We start from the raw sequence: 24,510 nt of genomic DNA on the forward strand, positions 1-24,510 counted from the left end.
TTTTCCTCCAGACAGTTTTTAAATGTGTGATGATTTCTACATACTATAATTGTAATTTTTTTTGAGCTGGTAACTGCTCTTTAGTGCTCTCATGGTGGAAACTGAGAACCTTGGGGAGGGACAAGTTTTTTTCTTGGAGAATTCCCAAATTGCCTTTTCTTTTTCTCATAAATTCTATTGTGAAATATTAAACCTGTCTGGAACAGAACTTTTTGAGAATGTATTTTATAACCTTCTGGGGGAAAATGAGAATTCCTGATAAAAGTGCTTAAACAATTATTTAATATTTATTTCTCTGAGATTTAGCTCTTTTCAGGGAAATCAGCTCCCTTCTCGCCTAACTACCCTCTCTGCTGACCTCAGGTCAGAAGTCTAATGAGCTTCAGCCTGACATTCTTTTTCCTGTGTCAGGTTTAATGATGATCATCTAACCATTCACTTTCCAGAAAACATTCTGACCAAGAGTGAATCTTAAAAGGAAACTTTGCCATGTGTTCATAATTAAATTGTCTGAAGATTTACATATGCATCAGTCTCTCCTAACAGTAGACAAAACTACCAGCCTACCAGATAGGGACTAGACTTTTTCTCAGCACCCAAATACAGAAGGAAAAAGGTTAAATCTGCCCTGGCCGGGTGGTTCAGTTAGTTCGAGCATCATCCTGTACACCAAAAGGTTGCAGGTTTGATTCCCAGTTAGGGTACATATCTAGGTTGCAGGTTCAATCCCTGGTTGGGGCATATGGGAAGCAACCAATATGGTAAAAAAAAGAAAACTAAGCCTCTCTTTCTAAAAGTCAATAAAACATTTTTAAAAAATAGAAAGAGGGGAAGGGAAGAGGAAGAGGAGGAAAAGTTGTTATAATCAAAAGACAAGGAGGATCTTGGAAATTTGAAATATCATAGCCAAAATTTTAAGAAATAAAAGAGTTATCATATAAAGTCAGGGAAATCTTCCAGGAGGTAAAAGATAATGAGGTGAGAAACAGAAAGGATAGCAAATATAGATAATCATTCCAGAAGGTCCAATATTCAATTTATAGGCAGTCCAGAAAAATAAATAAATTATTATCAAATTAATAGTACATGAAAATGTCCCTAAACTGAAGGACAATTGTCTCCACATGGAAAGGTCCCACCAAGTGTCCAGGACAATGAATGAAAAAAAAAAGACTCACAACAAGGCATATCATGGACTTCATAATACTAGCAATAAGTCCTAAAAGCTTCCAAATAACAAGCAAAATGCATAACACAGGATTGGGAATCAGAACAGTATCAGACTTCTCAATAAGGTATCTAGAAATTGAAAGATAATGGAGTGATACCTTCAAAATTCTGAAAGTAAATGATCCTCAACCTAAAATTCTACACTCAACGAAACCATCAATCAAATATGAAGCTGGAAGAATGACATTTTCAAACATAGAAGGTCTCTAACTGCATACGTTTCATGTACTTTCTTCAAAAACGTCAGGAGAATGTCCTTCAGCAAAAGAAAGGAGTACACTAAGAAAGTGGAAGACATGAGACTCAGGAAACAAAGGATGCCAGGAAAAAGAGCAGTGGGAGAAAAATCCCTGGACGCCTCTGTGTAGCAGAACCAGAGGGTGATCAGTTCAGCTTGAACAGCATTGGAGAGCTCTGGGAGGGAGGTGTCATTTAATTGAGTATGTGGACCATGTTATGGATAAGCTTCGGCAGATTTGGTGGAAGATGTGGTAGGCAGAATAATCCCCCCCCCAAAAAGATGCCCACCCAGGCCCTAATCCCCAGAACCTGTGAATATGCTAGGTTAGAGGGAATTGTGGGATTGAGGCTGCAGATAGAATTAAGGTTACTAATCAGCCAAATTTAGGATGGGGAGATTATCCTGGGTTATCCAGGTAGGTCTGTAATCACAAAGGTCCTTAAATATGGAATAGGAAGGCAGAAAATGAGTGAGTGTCAGACTGATGCATGACAAAGACATGACCAGCCATTACTGGTTGGAAGACGGAAGGGACCATGAACCAAGGAATGCAGGCAACTTCTCAAAGCTGTAAAAGACAAGGAAATGGATTCTCCACTAGAGCTTCCAGAAGGAAGCCCTGCCAACACCTTGATTTTAGCCCAGTAAGACCCATTTTGCACTTCTGGCCTTATAGCAGCACTAGGGAACGAATGCAAAGGATTTGAATGAGTGCCTTGAAACTAAACAAGCAAGCCCTGGTCAGTGTAGCTCAGTTGGTTGGAGCATTGTCCTGTACACCGAAGGGTTGCAGGTTTGATTCCCAGTCAGAGCACATACCTGGGTTTTTGGTTCAATTCCTGATAAAAAGTAAAAAAAAAAAAATACTAAGCCAATAAGAAAATCAGGGAAGTTATTAACATTATGAAAAACAATAACTTGTAGAAAAGGAAACAGTCTGTAGTATAATCTATGTGGTCCATTAAAAACAATATTTACGTGGTTTTATAATGTAAAGCAATTAATAATGATTAAAAATATGACAATCATATATTGGGAGATATTGGGGTTGGAAGTTTGGAAGAGTAATACAAGAGAGGAGAGCTAAATCCTCATTTATTTTAAGAGCTCAATAGATAGTGCCTACAATTAGTAAATCAAGAAATAGCTGTATAGGCAGATTATTTTTTATATATGGAGGTAAAATCCAGAAGTAAGAGGTATAAGAATTGAAAGTGGCTTCCCTGGGGAGTGGAACTGAAATTCAAAGCTTAGAGCAGGGACCGATGCATAGGGAGATAAGCCTTGTTTAAATTATGTTATGTGTGTATCAGTTTCCTATTGCCGCTGTAACAAATTACCACAGGCAGTGGCTTAAAATAATACAGATTTATTGTCACACAGTTCTGGAGGTCAGAAGTCTGTGAAGTGGGTCTCACTGGGCCAAAATCAAGATGTTTGCAAGGCTGAACTCCCTCCAGAGGCCTAGGGTAGAATCTGTTCCTTGCCTTTTCCAGCTTCTGGAGGCTGCTCGCATTCTGGGCTCCTGGCCCTTTTCCAGTCAGCAATCACATCACTCTGAACTCTGCTTCTATAGTCATATCTCCTTCTGTGACTCTCTTGTCTCCCTGTTTTCCCAATCAGGGTGATTACACTGGGCCCATCCAGATAATCCAGGTAATCTCCCCATCTTAAGACCCTGCAAAATTCCTTTGACCCGGTAAGGTAACATAGTCACAGGTTTCAGGGATTAGGATGTGGACTTCTTTGGTGGTGTGGCATTATTCAGCTTACCCTCATGTATCTGCATTGCTTTAATAGAAATCTTTTTTTTAAACATGCCCTCTTTGACCCAAATGGAATTAGTCATGTGTACAAAAATTGGTGTTCATCGACATTGTTAATGCTAAAAATTATAAACAACTACATGTCCATGATAAAAAGGCTTAAGATATAGCTATAAAAAACTACTAAGTAGCAATTAACCATTATGCCATAGAGCTTTATGGTGAGTGGAAAAAGATGTTCACTGTATGTTAATAACAAAAACAAAATACAAAATGGTAAGTTCACTACTATCAATTTTTGTTTTAAAAAACAAAGTGTGCCCTCACCGGTTTGGCTCAGTGGATGGAGTGTCGGCCTGCGGACTGAAGGGTCCCAGGTTCGATTCCGGTCAAGGGCATGTACCTTGGTTGCGGGCAAAAAAAAAGGTGTGCAGGAGGCAGCTGATCGATGTTTCTCTCTCATCGATGTTTCTAACTCTCTATCCCTCTCCCTTCCTCTTTATAAAAAATCAATAAAATATATTTAAAAAAAAACAAAGTGTGTGGCCCTGGCCAGGTGGCTCAGTTGGTTGGAGTATCATCCCATACACCAAAAGGTTTTGGGTCCCATTTCCATTCGGGGTCTGTATAGGAGGCAACCAATCAATGTTTCTCCCTCACATCAGTCTCTCTCTCTCTCTCTCTCTCTCTCTCTTTCTCCCCCTCTCTAAAAAAATGTGTGTGTACTATATATAAAAATGTGAGCATTTTATATACATACATATGTGTGTACATATATAGAGAAAGAGAGGCAGAGTAGAAAAATTGTGTGCATGTGCACAGTGGGTATATACTAGTATGTGCCAGAACCTAGAACTATGGTTACCCTTGAGTGGTAAAAGTACAGGCAATTTTCTTCTTTATGCTTTCCATAATCTCTAGGATTTCCTCCATGATCAGGTACGCATTACTCTTTTTTAAAAAATATTTTTATTGATTTCAGAGAGGAAGAGAGGTAGAAACATCAATGATGAGAAAGAATCATTCATCAGCTGCTTCCTGCACGCCCCCTACTGGGGATTGAGCCTGCAACCTGGGCTTGTGCCCTGATTGGGAATAGAAGCGTGACCTTCTGGTTCATAGGTCAATGCTCAAACCATTGAGCAACACCAGCTGGCTGGTGTGCATCACTCTTATAACCAAAAAAAAGTTATTTCCATTTTGGAAAAAATAAATAACTTTTAAAAATGAGCATCTGAGGCCCTAGAGACTAACTATAGCAACAGCTGTCACCAAAGAGTACACATGTAGCAATTAGTACAGCTAAGAAAAGATGTCAGCCACCCTTATAAATTAACACTCTCTAAAACATGGTCTGGCTCTACATGCTCTATAAGTATGTTGAAGCCATGGCTATAAATCTCCAGATCTTGTTCTCTTTAGAATCTTGGTTTGTGTTAAGGTCTGTGAGGCAGAATATCCTGGTGGGTGCAGAATCTCAACTGGTTTCCAGGCAGAATTTGAAAAAGGCAGCTCAATTTCCTTCCTTGACCATTAGGTGGGGCAAGAAAGCTTCAGAAGAGTCCTTACCAGTTAAAACATCAATAGGAAGAGACCAAATTGCAGGAGACAAAAACAAAAACAAAAACAAAAACCCCAGGTAGAACGGCTCAGAAGTCATCCCGGTCTATTTTGGTGAGATGTGTGCTAAAACTTTTCTAGGATGAAAACTATTAACAGAGTTTTCTAGAGAAAACCAAGTTGAGCGTCTATAAAATGTATTTCAGTAACTGACAATTGCACCTGTCACCAAGACTTTTTTCTATTGTAAGTTTTTTAAACTTACAATATCTCTGGTGAAAATGCAAATTAAAACAACATTGAGCCTGGGTGGCGTGGCTCAGTGGTTGAGTGTTGACCTATGAACCAGGAGGTCATGGTTCAATTTCTGGTCAGGGTATATGCCCAGGTTGTGGGCTGGATCTCCAGTGTGGGGCATACAGGAGGCAGCTGATCAGTGATTCTGTCTCATCATCGATGCTTCTATCTCTCTCTCCCTCTTCCTTTCTCTCTGAAATAAAATATATATATATATATTAAAAAAAAAAATTGAACCCTAGCCAGTTTTGCTCAGTGGATAGAGCATCGGCCTACGGACCAAAGGGAAATCAATGTGTTTCTCTCACATCTATGTTTCTCTCTGTCTTTCCCTCTCTCTTCCACTCTCCCTAAAAATCAATGGAAAAATATCCTTGAGTGAGGATTAACAAAGCAAACAAAAAACAAAACTTTGTGATACCATTTTTCACAGATCAGATTGGCAAAAATTTAAAAGCTTGTCAATACACTCCTCCAGCCAGGCTACAAAACAAACAGGCTCCTGCACTGCTGGAAAAAATGCAAACTGGTACAACTCCTGTGGAAGAGTTGGCAATATCTAAGAATATTCCAGATAGAGTTTACCCATTAGTCTGGCAATCTTATTTCTTTCTTTTAAAAAATAGTTTTATTGATTTCAGAGAGGAAGGAAGAGGGAGAGAAACATCAATGAGAACCATTGATGGGCTGCCTCCTGCATGCCCCCCACTGACCAGAATCAAACCCAGGACCCTTCAGTCCGCAGGCCAACACTCTATCCACTGAGCCAAACCAGCTAGGGCACAACCTCATTTCTTAGAATTTACCCTGAAGATTCACCTCCAACAAGATGAAAATAAACATGCACATGGTTTTTATTACAGTATTATTTAAGTTGCAAAATATCAGAATCTATCAGATATTTACTATCTGTCTAAATATAAGAATGTGGTAAAATAGTGGCATAGCTATAAGTGGAGTACTATGCAAGCTGTAAAAAAGAATGAGCACAATCTCACAATCTGGTATGGAGCAATTCCCAGGATCCAATTGAAAAGAGCAAAGTGCAAAAAATATATAGAGGATGTAACCTTCTGTGTAAGGCAAAAGGGAAGATAAGAAAAGATATGTAAATAGTGCCCTGGGTGGTCCCAGATCTCTCTGCTTCAACAGTGTTTGGGCAGAACAGACCCAGGGATGCCCCTTCTTCCAGCCTCTGGCCACTCTCCAGCATCTTATCTAGTCACCACCTTCAGAACCACCTCCAGGACCCACAAACACACCAGGTTTTTTTTCTATCTTAACTCCTTATTGCCGAACAGCCATGAGCTCCCAAATCCGTCAGAATTATTCCCCCGAGGTGGAGGCTGCGGTCAACCGCTTGGCCAACCTGCATCTGCGGGCCTCCCACACCCACCTCTCTCTGGGCTTCTGTTTCCATCCGACAATGTGGTTCTGGAGGGCGGAGTCCACTTCTTCCAGGAGTTGGCACAGAAGAAGCTCGAGGGCGCTGAGCATCTCTTAAAGATGCAAAACCAGCGAGGTGGCCGCATTCTCTCCAGGTCGTGCTGAAGCCTCCCCACAGTGAGTGGGTGAAACTCAGGCCGCCATGGAAGCCGCCCTGGCCTTGGAGAGGAACCTGAGCCAGGCCCTCTTGGAGCTGCAGACCCTCAGCTCCGGGACTTCCGGGAGAATCACTTCCGGGATAAGCAGGTGAAACTCATCAAAAAGCTGGGCCACACCTGACTCACCTCCGCAGTCTGCCGGCCCCCAGGCTGGGCTGGGAGAGGATCTCTTCTTCCAAAGGCTCACCCTCCAGCACGACTAGGAGCCTGTGGAGCCGAGGCCTCTGAGGGGATCCTCTGCATTCCCTTGGTGTCTAGCTTTTGCCTGAGCCTCTCCCCAAAACTACTAGTCATTCTTTTAACCACCCTGAAGCCCTCTCCCATGCATTGGACCAAATGGAAATAAAGTTTTTTCCAGCAAAAAAACAACATACATATATACCTGCTTGTCTTTACTAAAAGAAACACAGGCAGGTGAAGCCAGAAGTTGGTCACCTACAAGGAATGGGAGGGAATGGTGTTGAATGGATATGGGAGGAAGGGAGTGACACTCGTCTAAGCATATCTTTCTGTATAGTTTTGATTTGTGGAAGTATGTGAATGTTCTACATATTCAAAAATCAAATCAAGCCCTGGCTGGGTAGCTCAGCTGGTTAGAGCATCATCCCAATATGCCAAAGTTGCAGGTTTGATCTTCAGTCAGGACACATACAAGAATCAACTGATGAATGAATAAATAGGTGGAACAACAAATCTCTCTCAGATCAATAATTTTTAAAAAATCAAATCAATAAGGATGGGAAAGAGAAACAAGCTAAAACTGAAAGCAAATTGAAAAAAAATATTTCAAATGAACAATGGAAGCACATTATGGGGGTTGGGAGTAGGGAGAATAATCCAAGTAGTGTATGAACACAGTACTTATCTATATACCTTCTGTCTTTGGGAGGGAGTCAGAGAACTGCAAACAAGTCCTGAACTATCCTCCTATATAATAAAAGGGTAATATGTAAATTGACCAGATGACCAGTCGCTATGATGCGCAATGATCACCAGGGGGCAGACACTCAACGCAGGAGCTGCCCCCTGGTGGTAGCTCAGCCAGAAACTGAGCTAATGGCTGGCGAGCACAGTGGCAGTGGCGGGAGCCCCTCTCCCGCCTCTGAGGCAGTGCTAAGAAGCAGCGAGCCGAGTGGTAAGGAGCAGTGAGCAGGCGGGTGGTAAGGAGCGAGGGGTCCCAGACTGCGAGAGGGCGCAAGCTGGGCTGAGGGATGCCCCCCCCCAGTGCAGAATTTCATGCACTGGGCCTCTAGTTTTTAATAGGTTTGTTTACTGTAGTGGTATGAGGGAAGCAACTCTGAAACTATTTCACATGTGCTGTGGCATTGAGCAAATCTATATATATAAAAGGCTAAGACGCAAAGTATCCCCTCAAAGTTCGATCACTCGCTATGACGTGTGCTGACCACCAGGGGGTGGCGCAGAACATGGCGGGCAACCAGTGGTGGTGGAGGGAGCGAGGGAAAGAGGTGGGGAGGCAGGGAACCTAATCGGCCCTGATTGCCGGCCAGGCCTAGGGACCCGACCTGTGCAACTATTTCGTGCACAGGGCCTCTAGTGAGTAAATAATCAAGATATTGTTGGGAGCCAGAGCCCTCACTGTGGAAGAAGGGACAAACAAATAAGAAACAGGTAAGGCAAGGAAGGATCCTCTGGGAACTGATGGCAGGTATCAGTGTGACCTCAGGATTTCTAAAATATGTATGTATATATAATGTGTGTGTGTGTGTGTGTGTGTGTGTGTGTGTTTCCTAGTTATGGCTGCAAAGACACCCCAGTAGCAATGGACACCAGTGTTCAAATCTTGGCCTCTCACATCCTTCCCCACTAAAAGGAACCAGGGCTCCTTGAAGAAATGGCTGATTTCAAGGGTGTAAAAGGGAATTCCCAAGATGAGCCTGGAGCACCTTGTTATGCCACAAAGTAAGAAGTGCTAAAAATAATCATGGGGGCATAGCGAGGATATAGCAATCAGCTTAAAGGGGCTCCCACTGGCCAAAGCTAGGATGGGGCCTGAGAATCTGCACTTATAACAAGATTGCTGGTGGTGATGATGCTGAAGCTGCTGGCTCGGGACTACACTTTGAGAACCACTATGCAAAGGTCAAGAAAAAGACTGTGAAAAACTTAAAGTTGGCCCTAGCTGGTCTGGCTCAGTGGATAGAGTGTCAGCCTATGGACTGAAGGGTCCCGGGTTCGATTCCAGTCAAGGGCACATGCCCGGGTTGCAGGCTGGATCCCCAGTAGGGGGAGTGCCGAAGGCAGTCAATCAATGATTCTCATCATTGATGTTTCTACCTCTCTCTCCCTCTCCCTTCTTCTCTGAAATCAATAAAAATATATATTTCTATTAAAAAAACTTAAAGTTGGTCTCTAGGGTTTTTCCTATATCATATACAATCTTAGACATTAAAACTTGTCATAACACTTAGTCTTCGTTCCACTTTCCCTCCCCCACGTACCAATTAATCAATGTATGTGAATTTTTCTTTGTCAAGATTACATTTACATTCCATTCTACAACTATAACTTCTGTTTTAAAATCTCAGTTTTGTATTTTAATGGACTCAGAGCTCCTAACCATGATCCTAACCATTCCTTTTACTAGAACTTTTGAGAAACCTGGCCCCTCTCTTCTGGGTTCCAAAATGTCGAGAATAGGGTTGACTGGACCCAGTCAAAGGTGTACCTTACCCTTCAGACTTTGGCATCCACAGATGGGCACTGCGACCTCACCTGACCTGGAAAGTGCCTCCTCCTGGGGGATCTCCCCCAGCTGCACTGAGGTCCTGAGAAGGTAGCAAAGACTTCATCTTCCCAAGTGCTTTCCATGACTCCACATGGCCTTGTGTCCATACTTGGGCCCATCCTCACCAAAGTGTTGTCAATTGCGTTTCTTTACTCAGTGCTTCTAAGGAGATTGGGGAGGTTTTGTTGCGTTAGCATCTTCTCCCCTTACCTTATCATTAGCATCTTCTCCCCTTATCTTCCTTGTTTGGTTGCTGCAGAACTTGTGGCTGCTGCTTATTGAGTTGGCTATTTAATGGAGAAGAAGAGTTTCTGGTCCAGCCTTATTTCTCTTTCTTGGATTGGAAAATATCTCCAGACTTTAAAAAAAAAACTATTGAAAAATATAGGGTTTATTGGGTAAAATGTGCTCCATATTATGCATCTACATAATTGTTATAATGTAAATATAATTTTTTTTCTAATAGCAAAAAAGTATATTCCCAAATATTTATAGTAGTTTTCACTGTGGTAAATTAGGGATGATTTTTAAAAATATATTTTTATTGATTTCAGAGAGAAAGGGAGAGGGAGAGAGAGATAGAAACATCATGATGATAATCATGGATCAGCTGCCTCCTGCAAGTCCCCCACTGGGGATTGAGCCCACAACCCGGGCATGTGCCCTTGACCGGAATCAAACCTGGGACCTTTTAGTTCGCAGGCCGACGCTTCTATCCACTGAGCCAAACAGGATAGAGCAGGGATGATTTTTTAATTGAAATTTATATTGAGATAATTACAGATTTACATGTAGCTATAAGAAATAATACATGCCCAGGTGGTGTGGCTCAGTAGTTGAGTGTCGACCTATGAACCAGGAGGTCACAATTTGATTCCTGGTCAGGGCACATGATCGGGTTTTGGGCTCAGTCCCCAGTGGGGGGCATGCAGGAGGCAGCCAATTGTTGATTCTCTCTCATCATTGATGTTTCTCTCTCTCTCTACCTCTCCCTTCCTCTCTGAAATCAATAAGAATTTTTTTAAAACAAAAAATTTAAATTAAATTAATGTTCCCACAAACTGGCAAGTAACTTCTTCAAGCATAAGGAACAACAATTTTTTATTTTGTTACCAATAAACATTTCACAAACTTCAACTGGGAATGTAGAGGTACTAATAAGCAGAACACAGAAAACATAAAGAAATAAGATATTAAAGCCTAAAATATCATTTATAATCCCATCCATTCTATCTTATACATAGTAGATATTCGATACAACTGAACTTAAAATAAACAGTTTGTAATATGTGCTTGCATAATGTGTAATGCTATAGTAGTAAAGTACAATTTCCAAATATGAGACTTCGTCAAAATTTTTAAAAGCCTTTAAAAATATGATATGCACAAGCTTGCCCTGAGGGAAAGTAACGTGAAATATAGATTACAAAATCTTCACATATTTTCCACAATAGCATTTTAAAACCCTAAAACAGCCAACAGTTATGGAAAAAACTGAATGAACCAATTGCTAAAAATTCAGTGCACTCATAACTACCTGATAGAATATTTGGAAGCACCTTTTCTCTCGCCTTCTTAGATCATAATATGAAATGTATGAATTATATAGGCCTTAAGCCTCAGAAACTTAAGAAAACTTCAAGTTATAAGTCAAAATATCACCAGGAAACAAATCTGGTATAAAATTTGCTACCATAAGGCCACTGTTTAAAGTTCTTTCATGTACAGACACTATACAATTCAGATACTTTTGTTTTTTATTACATAAGCAAAACTTTCAACATGTAAACATTTGAATATAACTCAGTTAAGTTCCCTATGAAACCATGCTCAGAGAAAAATTCAACAAATAATGCCCTTTTGAGACTTTTTGCAAAAGAAACTGTAGTAAATACAGCTTTTCAATTAAATACCAGTAAGTGTACAAAAATTGCAGCATTCCACTACAAAAAATAGTTCTTTTATCAAGAAAGTTACAGTATTAGTGCTTTATTGTCAATTATAACACCTGACAGAGATGCTCTCAAATGTCCTGTAGTGTTGATTCCATTTGCAACAATTCCCCATTAAACTGCTGTGCCAATGTTTGCATATTCCTATTGAAAGAAAACAAAATACAGACTTCAAAAGAAGCATCAGGTATAACATCTGAGCTAGAGTTTTGTTCACATTGTAATTTATAAAATAGTTTAATTTATATAGTACTACTTGCATCCTAGATCCCCACAAAGGTATGTAGATATTGGAACCCCAAACACGCAAAGTAACAATAGCACACATCAAAGTGGGTATCAAATGATGTCAGTAGGACAAAGAAAATACATGGCACTGAACCCACTGCTACTAGTAAGTTGATGGGAATGGTATTCTGCCATTGGGTTAGTTTCATTGGGGACATCCCTGGCAAAAAAATAAATAAATAAAAGTAGCGGCTCTTAAACTTTATTCCTTTAAGTACAGAGACTGATTTGACACATGCAAAACTTCAAACTGGTATTTTATCTTTGTCATCATATGGTATCTAATTCTAAAATAATATGAACTCTTCTAGCTTGGCTGATATCAGTACAGGAAGCTATTGGGGGGAAGCTTTCTTGCTTTTGGATGGTTACCGACAACATAAATATATGTAAGTCTTCAAAAAACACAGAAAAAGAAATCCACAAGAACAGTAAGACTATGATTACAGGGTAATGACCATAGATTCTATACTGTGATGCTATGTAAAATATTAAATTACCAACCATGAACTGGACATAAGACCATGCAACTAATAGAAGAGCAAAAATGGCAGAATGGCATGTTTTTATGGGCCATTAAAAATATTAATACATATATGCTTACCTTTTACTAGGATCTTACAATATTAAAACTGAAAGAAATTTAAAAGTTGGTTTATTTTTTGGCATTTATATTAGTATGCAAATGTTTAATTGCAAACAAAAACAGTACTGATAGAAAACTCTTATTCTTCTATTTTGGTTAATGAAATATTCAAGATACATGCATATATACTTTGTCAACATTATTCCATTAAATAGAGGTAGATTTCATTGTATCCTATATCTTTATTCAAATATACAAAATTATAATATATAAAAACAACTTTAAAAGAAAACTATAATAATTCTCAAAGTTTTTTCAACTGAAACACCTTGTTTATAAAATGTACAATTAGTCCTGGCTAGTGCCAGTGTGCTCAGTGGTTAGTGTCAGCCCACGCACCAAAGGGTCACAGGTTCGATTCCAGGTCAAGGGAATGTATCTGGGTTGCAGGTTCATCCCCTGCCCCAGTCGGGGTATGTGCAGGAGGCAAACAATCGATGTGTCTCACATCGAAGTTTCTCTCTCTCTTCCTCTTCTTCCCCCCACTCCCTCCCACTCTCTCTAAAAAAAAAAAAAAAGTGGAAAAAATATCCTCAGTGAGGATTAACAAAGAAGAATGTACAATTATTCTGAATCATGTTCACCTTTGACATAGCTTCTTCTATACCACCTCTTGGATTAATCCCTCCATTCTTCCAATTTTTTGAAAACCTAACTAAGCAGAATGCTGAACTAGCTAAACAAGCATCACCCTCGGCTAGATTTTTATAACTTGACACTTATGTCATTGAAAATGTCCCCTTGTTGGTCTTCCTGTATCTCAAATCCTCCCTAGAACCCTGCCTACCCACTGCTTACCAAGCAATCATCAAGTACCACTTTCTCCTTAGTCGAGGAAGATGTCCTATTACTACCACATCGCATCCTATTTTACCCAGTTTTTGAGGTCCTCTATAGTTTGTACACCGCTCTCTCTACCCAACTCTACATTCTACTGCCAAAGATGGATCTTTGGCCATAGTCCCTTCTATGTCCTGCTCCTCTCCATGACTCAGCTCATAATCTACCTCATCTGTGAAGAGAGTAGAAATCAAAGTACTTAGCATACTCACCATTCCTAACATGTTGACCTTTTCCTCCTCTCTTTAGGCATTTACCACCTGTGAAATTCATGTCTTCAAAAGTATGGTTGTACAGCAAACAGATAATATAGTATACCTAACTGCTATCCTTTGAAAGGCCTGCTTACAAGGTTAGCCATTGGCTGGCATCTGGAAACTTAGATTTCGGGAAGGTTCCCACCACTGATGAGTGTCTAAACCAGCCATGGGCAAACTACGGCCCGCGGGCCGGATCCAGCCCGTTTGAAATGAATAAAACTAAAAAAAAAAAAAAAAAGACCGTACCCTTTTATGTAATGATGTTTACTTTGAATTTATATTAGTTCACACAAACACTCCATCCATGCTTTTGTTCCGGCCCTCCGGTCCAGTTTAAGAACCCATTGTGGCCCTCGAGTCAAAAAGTTTGCCCACCCCTGGTCTAAACTATGCAAATAATAAAGTCTATGCTGAACACCTTGTGAGAGTCTGGAATTCGAGTATGTCTGGCAGGAGGTGCCTACGTGACCAGCTCCCAATAAGCCCAATGAGCACTGAGTCTCTACCAAGCTTCCCTGAATAGCAACATTTCACATGTGTTTTCACAGCTCATTGCTAGGGGAATTAAGCAAGTTCTGCGTGACTCTACTGGGAGCAGACTCTTGAAACTTACATCTGGTGTCCCCTGGACTTTGCCCAGGTACCAATTTCCTTTGCTGACTGTGCTGTGCAGCCTTCAACAGTAACACATCATAGTCACGAGTGTCACTAAATGCTGAGTCCTCGGCGTCCTCCCAGGGGTGAACCTGGGGGTGGTCTTGGGGTCCTCTGACACAATGGCTGCTGTTCACTAATTTTTTAGAGTTATGGATGGATGTGCTTATATGAGTGTTATGTATGTATGTGTTGTGTGTGTGCATGTATGATTAGATTTGATTCATTCAACAAGCATTTTCCAAAGATAGACTACATGAAATGCAATAGGGGAATATATGAAAACTAATGAGGTGCCCACTATCCTTAAGGAGTTGACCATCTATATGGAGAAATAGGAAGGTAAAGAGCAACAGTTAGAACCCTACTGGCGTTGGCTCAGTGGTTGAGCACCGACTTATGAACCAGGAGGCCACAGTTCAATTCCCGGTCAGGGCACATGCCTGGGTTGCTGGCTCAATCTCTAGTGGGGGGCATGCAGGAGGCAGCTGGTCAATGATTCTCTCTCATCATTGATGTTTCTGTCTCTCTCCCCTTCTCCTTTCCTCTCTGAAGTCAATAAAAAATATTTTTAATAAGAGCAACAGTTAGAGATCAAATGCAAGGACAGCTAAAGAGGGAAGGGGGTTTGGTAAGGCTTTACAGTGGATCTTAAAAGGAAATCAGGATTTAAATAAAAAAGGTGGGAGCCGGAAGTTATTTCTAGCCAAGAGAAAACAGCAGGCACAAAGATACAAATATGTGAAAACATATGTTATGCTCCAAAAAGCAGAGGGCCCATGGAGAAATGTGGTTAGAAAGGTAGCTTAAGGCAGGACCTGGCTAACAAGTCTAGTCTCTTTTTTCATAGTAACAAAACCTTTGGAAGGTGTTTGCACAAGAGTGATACAATTCAACCTGTGTCTTGGGACAACTGTGCTAGTACTAGTGAAGGAACAGAATAAGCAAATCATGAGGCAAGGAAATAAGTTAGACGTTTCAAAGAGTCCAAGAACAGACCAGGAATACATAAGAATATAGCATACAGTAAAGGTGGCATTTTCAATCAGTGGGGAAAGGACAAATTATTCAATAGTGTTAGAAAAACTGACTACTCACAGGGGAAAAAATGAGATCCTGACCTCACATCATATCATAAAAATAAATTCTAAATGGAATAAGTATTTATATGTTTAAATTTTATGACCATAAACATAACCATTAAAGTTATTTTAAAAAACCATAAGGAATTTTTATAAGCATAAGCATGACACTTGACAGATTCATCAACATTTACAAGTTCTGTAACATAAAAGCCATCACAAACAGCTGACAAACATCAAATAAATACCACCAAATGTATGACAGATGAATACCCTCAGTAAATCAGAAGCTCCTACAAATCAACCCCTTGACAGAAATGCCAGGGAAGCATAGAAATAAGGAAACTGAGGGAAGAAATACAAATGGCCAATAGATACATAAAAATATAGTCACATCATTAATAATCAAAGAAAGGCAAATGAGAGCTGTTTTCTGCTATCAAATAAAGACTGATGATGTGGACTGCTGACGAGAGGGTGTAGGTAAACAGGCCTCTTCATATACCTCTGCTGAGAGCAGAAATGAGGGCAGTATGGCAAGGTACCAAAGCACCAATATCCCCCATGGTATTAACCGAAAATAATGAAAATCTGTAAGCTATCCAGAAGTCATCAACAGAGTCTTGGTTAAGGAAATCAGCAATCATCAAAAGGGGCTATACATATCCTTAGGGTATATAAAGACTTTGCAAGGAGTATGCGGGTACAACTAGTTTGGAGGGAATTAATCTCCAGATCTTCAAATTCCCAATGCTTGCTTTCCAGAATTAACCTGCCTGAACATCTCATTAAGTCTGATGTCCTACCTCCCACTTTGCACAAGAAAAATATGCCTTCTCATCCCAAATCTGATTACTTTGCATTACCTGGGGACCCCCCACCAAAAAAAGGGGCAATTGGAAATAGTGGTGACAGTGTGAAAAAAAGAACCCACCCTAGCAGCTAGTAATAAATACCATGCGATGGTTTCCGATTCTTTGCATTTGTTTAATAAAACAAAAAGAGGAAAAATTGAGCTGTCAGTAAAAAAACATTCAAAATACTTTTTGATGATAGATCACTAAATGATTTTTTCTGACCTATAATTCAAAGTGAGTCCAAAGAACCGAGTGGTATTGCTATAATAAAAGTCCGTTCATTCCCATCTATACAATCATATAAATAATGTTTCTTAGGACTGATTAGATTTGATTCATTCAACAAGCATTTTCCAAAGAAAAAATAGAATGGATACTTGAACACTGTATTATTCTAGTAGCAATAAGTATCATTCATCTATGAACACATAAACTAATTAAAAAGAGAAATATATTTCTAATAAAATGTCTTTGTCTAATCAATACTTAATAAAATCTGCAATATGTTTATGCTATTTCGATCAACAGTAATGTTAACTCAATCCAGAAGAAATATTTAACACTTAATAGTCACAGAAATCAATTATTAACATTTTATGTCAAACTTAATTTGGTTATCAGTAAAAGATTTTAAAAAAATAGTCGATGGGGGAAATGAAATAAAATCCAAATTCAAGGCAAAAAAGGAATGTTGTAAAAATTGTCACTGTTGAAAGAGCATGTTTGTACATCTTTTTAAATGGATGATGCTAGTGATCAAATTCCTGTGGTAGGCAGGTTCCACTGAAGAGATGATGTAACAGTTTTATTTAAGACTCAGTATCTATAATAATAAAAGTGTAATATGCTAATTAGACCAGACAGCCGAACGACCTTCCAGACAAAGCCAGGGCTGCGAGGGCCAAGGCAAGCCACTGCGGCTGTGAGGGCCAAGCCCCTTGCACATTTTTCTTGCACTGGGCCTCTAGTTTATAATATGCCAGACAGTATATCCTTTATAACAATTTAAACTTATAATAAAAAATTAGATACCAAACTAAACATGTGCAACAAGGTTAATAATTTTTCAAAATTTGGGGGTATGTAAGCAAAAGTTTGAAAAGCACTGAAATAAGTAATACATCCATAGAGAGGAATAATATGCAGCCGTTAAAAGGAATGAGTGGAATTACAGAATAAATGAGTCATAGAAATAAGAAGACTTGGAATGGTTGAAGTTGGGAGGAGGACTAGAGGATGAATGAGCCAAGTTTCTGCTATGGCTGGTAGCTGCAGAAGCTATGGACCATGAGGGAAAACCAACGGTCTGGGGAAGAGAGCCAATTTGATTTTACTTTTAACAGCATTTACTGTGATGTAATTCATATACTATATAGTTCAACCATTTAAAGTGTGCAATTCAAGTTTTTCTAGTGTATTCAGAGCTGTGCAACCATCAATCACCGTAATCGGTTTGAGAATATTTCTCACCCCCCCAAAAAAACCATGCTGTATCATTTAATAGTCACACACACACACCATTTCTCCTTAACACCTCCCTGTCCCTAGCAATCACTAAGCTACCTTCTGTCTCTATGGCTTGGTTTATTCAGAACATTTCCTATAGATGGAATCATAGTGTGGTCTTTTATGACTGGTTTCTGTCACTTAGCACCATGTTTTTAAGGGTCACCCATGCTGTAGCATGTGTCAGTACAAGTTTGATTTTGAACATGCTGAATTTGAGGCATTTTCAGGACATCCAAGTGAGGGTATCTGGAAGGCAGCTGGAAATCTGGGGCTCTGGAGAGTAGTTAGGGCTGAAGACATCACCAGAGGTGATGGCTAAAACCTTGAGAAAGATGAGGGCAATCAAGGCAAGTATAAACAAGGAATAAACGAAGAGAATAAAGAATATAACACTAGGGCCTGGCCAGCATGGCTCAGTAGTTGAGCACTGGCCTATGTTCCAGGAGGTCATGGTTTGATTTCCAGACAGGACACATACCCAGGCTGCGGGCTCGATTCCCAGTAGGCGTGCGTGCAAGAGGCAGCCAATCAATGATTCTCTCTCATCACTGATGTTTCTAACTCTCTCTCCCTCTCACTTCTTCTCTGAAATCAATAAAAATATATTTTTAAAAAGAATATAACACTAGGGAATGCATGCATTTTTTTTAAGGATGCATGGAAGAAACAAATCACTAAATAAGTAAGGCAGAGAAGTAGATAGTGAAACTGGAGGCTCAAGATGTTTGAAGGAGATGATGCTCCTATGCAACACTTTTGCATCCTGGTACACTTCAGTTTGAGGGACAGAGCAGGTATATAACTGATTTTTGTTCATTTGTCTGATCTTGGTTCCTGTTCTAATCTTTGTACTCCATGACTTTCAAGGTTTTTTTCAACTCAAAAAGCCTTAAGTCCCAGTCTGTAACTTCCTTCCTGCAGCATCTTTATGCTCTCTCCTTTCTCCCCTTCCCAGCCACAGACAGAGCTCTGATAGGTACCCAGCTGACAGGCCCCTGAGGACTGACTGCTGGAGAATCTCTGATGCTAAGGACTTCCAGGTCTTCCTAACCAAATGCACAACTGCTGAGTGTTCAGAGGCACTGTTCCCAGAGGTGGCCTCATAAATTCGTGCTAAGTCCTTTGTCCTATTCTGGTACAAAGTCTGACTCTCAAGAGTTTCTGCAAACTTTTTGTGATGAGAAGAGAATATAAAAGAGGGGCACTTGTGAATGATAGTGGATAAAAGATTAGCCTTGCCCAGCCAGCCGGCGTGGCTCAGTGGTTGAGTGTCAACCTATGAACCAGGAGGTCAGGGTTCAATTCCTGGTCAGGGCTCAATCCCCAGTGTGGGGCATGCAGGAGGCAACCAGTCAATGATTCTCTCTCATCATTGATGTTTCTATCTCTCTCCCCCTCTCCCTTCCTCTCTGAAATAAATAAAAGTATATATATTTTTAAAAAGACCAGCCTTGCCCTAACCGGTTTGGCTCAGTGGATAGAGCGTCGGCCTGTGGACTCAAGGGTCCCGGGTTCGATTCTGGTCAAGGGCATGTACCTTGGTTGTGGGCACGTCCCTGGTGGGGAGTGTGCAGGAGGCAGCTGATCAATGTTTCTCTCTCATTGATGTTTCTGACTCTCTATCCCTCTTCCTTCCTCTCTGTAAAAAATCAATAAAATATATATTTTTAAAAAATCAATAAAATATATATATTTTTAAAAAGACCAGCCTTATTTTAGGTGGTAACAGACATTCCTCCAACCCCTTTATCTTTCAGCCTAAGCCCAGAATCCAATAGAAAAGAGGTGCAATAAAAGGGAATTTGGGTGCCAGGATAGAATTGATATGACAAGTGCATGATGAATGACGAGAAAGAATTTCAGTTCTGTACTTTCCTAATACTGCTTGGGAATCTTACGACTTTGTAGGCAGCTGGGGAACCAAGGTGGTTTTAGGGAAGCCACAATTGTTTTGGTTAGTGGGACAAGAGGACATAGGAGACAGGAAGCACGTCTAATGCACAGTAACCAGACCGCACTACAGTTGAGCGTCACAAGACTGCCACGCCATGAATGATCAGCCCAGCAATCTCAATACTGTGATGGAGTGAAAAGTCCAGACAAGATCAATCGAAACCTTCCTGGTGGACTTTGAGGCATGGGAGAAGAAGTCTAGAGTACCTAGATTAATGAATTGATGACACATCCTTAATTAATCTAGCTGGTGGTCTAGTAATGAAAAGAATGAAGTTCCTATTAGGGCAAAAAAAGCCAAAGCAGTGAACAATTGCTGCTCAGACTAAGGTTTCTCTCCAGGACAGTAGCTTCAAAGTTCCCTCTAATGCTGGACTTGGGATGAAAAGTGATGTAAATGGTACCTCACACCCAGTAACCCATTTGAGCAAAAGTGCCCCTAATCTAAGAGAAAGGGGAAGCAAGCAACATTAGAAGAAACCAAAGACTCCAGGCCTCTACCTCTTTTCTTTAGGGCATGAAAGTTGAGGTAAAATGGAATAATGGGTCTAAATCATCAGTTTATACACGTAGAATGGGGTTTCAGCACAATACTACTGGGACAGCTCTAAGGCCAAGTAAGCCTTAAGTACCTTGGTTCCCACTAACCAGAACGAAAATATATTTAAAAACACACACACACACCTCTAAGACCCAGTAAGCCTTAAGACCTTGGCAGATACAGAGCTGCTGCAATGCCTCATTACTTTTCCTAAAGGTCAGGAGAGTGTGGAGCCCTGATATTAAGTAGGGTGCTAATAGTAGGAAGCCTGACTTCATGCCATACTTGTAGAGTTATGCCTTGTTCAAACACAATCTATAAAAGCCTGGCTGTGGCTTGCTTGCAGGCACTGACAATAGGCAGACTGAACAAACCCATGTCGAAGTAGCTACGGTACAAAGATATATGAAGTAGCATCCAGAGGGTTATGTCTAAGAAAAACAATAGAAGACACTGATTTTTTTTTAATTCAGTGTATTGGGATCACCTCTAACGTACTCAAAAGGCAGTGAAAGGCAACAGGATAGGGCCAATGATCTGCACTGGCCATTAACCATAACTGCTACATTTTAGATAACACAAAAAGCCAGGTCAGTGTGGCTCAGTGACTGAGCATCAACCTATGAATCAGGAGGTCACAGTTCGATTCCCAGTTAGGGCACGTGCCCGGACTGCAGGCTCGATCCCCAGTAGGGGGCGTTCAGGAGGCAGCCGATCAATGTTCTCTTTCATTGATGTTTCTATCTCTCTATCCCTCTCGCTTCCTCTCTCTCTAAAATAAATAAAAATATATTTTAAAAAACACACCATTTTTTAAAAAGCTTAAGCCCTAAAGATTAGAGACCTATAGCAGGCTGTGGCTCCTTCTAGAACACACTCATCAGGTCCTAAGATGAAGGCTTGACGTCTGGTTTCTATTTGCCGCTAAGCGAGGTCAACGTGGTCTGGAAGAACTGGTGGTCAGTAGGAACAGGGCAAGATGAGGCAAAAACAGGAATGATGAAATGGAGCAAGTCCAATGAGTGTATAGAAAGCACGGGCTGAGGCAAGCAGTCAAGTAAGCACCCAGGAGCCCCAAATCATGGCAAGAATAGAGGTAAAAATGGAACTGAATGAAGCTAACATTCCAAGTTCAGCAAAGAACTAACAGAAGAGAAACACATAACATGTACCTGAAACTCAACCATAAAGTTAAGGGAAAGGCTTGCTTCAGCCTTCCTCCTCAAGTGGAAATCAATGACTAGCTTCCCTGAGACCATGCAAGCTGCCACCTGTGATTGGGGATAAATATGTAGAAAGATCTGCTGCAAAGAAATTTGCCACACAAGACAGGAAGAGAAGCCAGCACCTCAGTCCAACAGCAGGGAGGGGTACAAGAGGGGAAAATTATAGCAATTTCACTCCATTTTTAAAGGAGAGATGGCTTTCATAACACCTAGGATGACATATACAGTGAAATTAGAAACCTCTTCTAAGGTACTCAATTAAAATTAGGAGGTGAGAGAAGTTCAGAAGATATATCTAATTTCAAAACTGAAAAAAATCAGCTGTAAACTCCATTCTATTGATCCATGTTTTAAAAAACAAGTTTTACTAAAACCACTAAGCAAGCTCAGTGTAAAGGCTTTACAGGTATGAATATTTAAGGAAACATTTATGGTTAACAAATTTATAAAACCACAGCTGGACTATTTGATAGCAACACTAAATATACAGACATTTCTCAGAAGAAAATATTCGTTCATAATTATTAACAAAGATTAATAAAAATATTGACAAAATAACCTCCCTTAACTGATATAATTCTATTATTCTCATTTAAAATATAATATGTAGAATGTAATTTTATATCATACTGATGCTGTATTTTCAAATACCAATATGGCAAATTTAAATAAAATCTATCTACAACTAAAAGAGTATGAAATTCAAATGATCAAGTAAAGAAACTTTTCTAAAAATATACTTTATTTATTTTAGAGAGGAAGGGAAAGGGGGAGAGAGAGATAGAAACATCAATAATGAGAGAGAATCATTGATAGGCTGTCTTCTGCATGCCCCACACTAGGGATCGAGCCTACAACCCAGGCATGTGCCCCGACCAGGAATCGAACCATGACCTCCTAGTTCAGTGATGGCGGAACCTATGACATTTTTTTGGTTGATTTTTCTTTGTTAAATGGCATTTAAATATATAAAATAAATATCAAAAATATAAGTCTTTGTTTTACTATGGTTGCAAATATCAAAAAATTTCTATATGTGACACGGCACCAGAGTTAAGTTAGGGTTTTTCAAAATGCTGACACGCCGAGCTCAAAAGGTTCGCCATCACTGACCTAGTGGCTGCTGTGAGAAACAAATGTGATCGTGGACTGTACCTAGTTCTTAGGTTGACACTCAACCACTGAGCCATGCCAGCAGAGCAAGAAACTTTTTATTAGCATGAAGAGTTAGCATAAAGTAGTGATGCTTACACAGCATTCTGAATGTAATTAATACCATTGAATTGTATACCTAAAAATGGTTAAAATGGCAAATTTTTTATATATTTTATCAAAATAAAGCATATATGAGTAGGGGAAAAAGAAGAGTTAGCATATCTTGCAATTATGTACACTTTTTCTACAGTCAGTTCAATATTTTTTGGTACTTAGATAATTCATATTTTATAAGGCTAAAATATATCAGTTAAAAGTCTACCTGAATTTCCATTTCAAAAATGAATCATAGAGGAGATATTCTAAGGTAAAAAGTTCCAACAGCTGTTATATTCAAAATATTTGAGGTATAACAGCTAAAAGCATTTTCAGATTAAACAGTCTCACAGCTCTATTACCACTGCTCCTTGAAGTTTTTCTGCAACTATTATAAAATAAGAGTATTTTTGAAATCTAGGTTGTTTCCCAAGTCAAATTAAATTAAAAACCCAACTTATCTATTAATCAGAGATAATTTATGAGTTCCAAAGTCACTCAGTATTTTTAATGCATCATAATCCAACTAACCTTTTTTTTCCTCAGCAATCTTTCTCTGTATTTTTTAGTGAAAAATCCCTTTGAACCAGCATACCGTAAACGCTGATATTTAGCCTGAATGTTCAAGCTCTTCTTTACTAGGCCTGATTTACAATAGGGCTTCAGCCTGCCACCTCTAAACTTGGCCTGTAAAGGAAAAAAATAATTAAATCTTAAAACTATAGCTTCCAAATCTACTTTATTAGCATAAGAAATGGAAAAATGTCTGGTATTTAGAGCTGCCCTTGATTCCAGGCACTACAAATATTAAAAGGGAAGAGGTTAATGATGGAAATAAAGTACATTTTCCTCAAACTAGTTTCCTAGCTTATTTTTTTAATACTTTTTGCATTGATTTTAAAGAGAGGAAGGGAGGGGAGGGAGAGAGACAGAGAGAGAGAGAGAGAGAGAGACAGACATTGATCAGTTGCCTCCCACACATGTCCGGACCAGGGATGGAAACTGCAACCTAGATATGTGCCCTGACTGGGAATCAAACCTGTCACCTCTTGTTATACAGGATGATGCTCCAAACAACTGAGCCACACTGGCCAAGGCTTATATAAAAATTTAAAAATTCACATAAAACCATTTTTTAAAACCGTTAAGTTAAATAATTTTGAAATTGACCACGCTAAGAAAAATACAACTTCCAAAACCTCTAATGAGCTAAAATTTTCCTTCTTATTCATAGTGAAATATATCAAATCACAAATTGAGGGAAGGCATTAAGTATCAACGTCTATTTATGAATAAAAAAACTCTCTTAACTTTATTCTTGTCAGTACCTTCAGGCCAGTATTTCTTTTTTAATCTTCACCCGGGGATATGTTTTTATTGAATTGAGAGAGAGGGGAAGTGGGACGGGGGGAGAGAGAGAAACACTGATGTGAGAGAAAACCATCCAGGGGCTGCCTACCCAACACACCCTGACTGGGAATCAAACCTGCAACATAGATATGTGCCCTGACCAGGAATCAAACCCGCAATCTTTTTGGTGCTCGGGACAATGCTCCAATCAACTGAGCCACCTAGCCAGGGAAAACTAATCTTTCTTTAACATAAAAATTCCATCAGCAAGTATTTTCAAGTTAAGAATTATACTTAAAAAGACTGCCCAAAATTACAATAGATGTAAAATGACAATGGATTGTTGTGTTTCCCATGTGGAAAATGTACAAATGGTATATAATAATGGAGTAATTATAAAAACGAAGTATATTCTTCTTTCCGCAATTTTTTAACAATGGGTATGTCATGCATAAAGAAGTATATAAGGACAGCCCCGGTGAGGTCGGGACGGCCCGGTGAGGTTGAAACGGCCCCGGTGAGATTGAAACAGCCCCGGTGAGGTTGAAATAGCCCCAGTGAGGCCGAGATGGCCCGGTGAGGTTGGGACTGCTCCAGTGAGGTTGGGACAGATAATGGGGACCAGTATAGACTGATGAACAGGGGTAGACGCAG

General features: G+C 39.8%; 1 protein-coding gene across 4 annotated transcripts in view; it reads right to left on the bottom strand.

The window, feature by feature from the left end:
* Nucleotides 1-10,531: 10,531 nt before the first annotated feature.
* Nucleotides 10,532-24,510, bottom strand: part of LOC102246653 (chromosome unknown open reading frame, human CXorf23) — a 45,840-nt gene continuing 31,861 nt past the window's right edge. For 3 of the 4 annotated variants that reach the window (XM_014543462.1, XM_014543461.1, XM_014543460.1), the window contains exons 11-13: nucleotides 23,038-23,193; nucleotides 12,292-12,319; nucleotides 10,532-11,543 (exon numbers count right to left, since the gene is read on the bottom strand). In XM_014543462.1, the coding sequence (XP_014398948.1) occupies nucleotides 12,314-12,319; nucleotides 23,038-23,193 (162 nt within the window). In that variant the 3' untranslated portion in view covers nucleotides 10,532-11,543; nucleotides 12,292-12,313. The remainder of the gene's footprint in view (nucleotides 11,544-12,291; nucleotides 12,320-23,037; nucleotides 23,194-24,510) is intronic. The other variant, XM_014543463.1, reaches the window with a different exon arrangement.

This window comes from Myotis brandtii, unplaced genomic scaffold (genome assembly GCF_000412655.1).
Source record: "Myotis brandtii unplaced genomic scaffold, ASM41265v1 scaffold326, whole genome shotgun sequence".
Classification (NCBI taxonomy): Eukaryota; Metazoa; Chordata; class Mammalia; order Chiroptera; family Vespertilionidae; genus Myotis; species Myotis brandtii.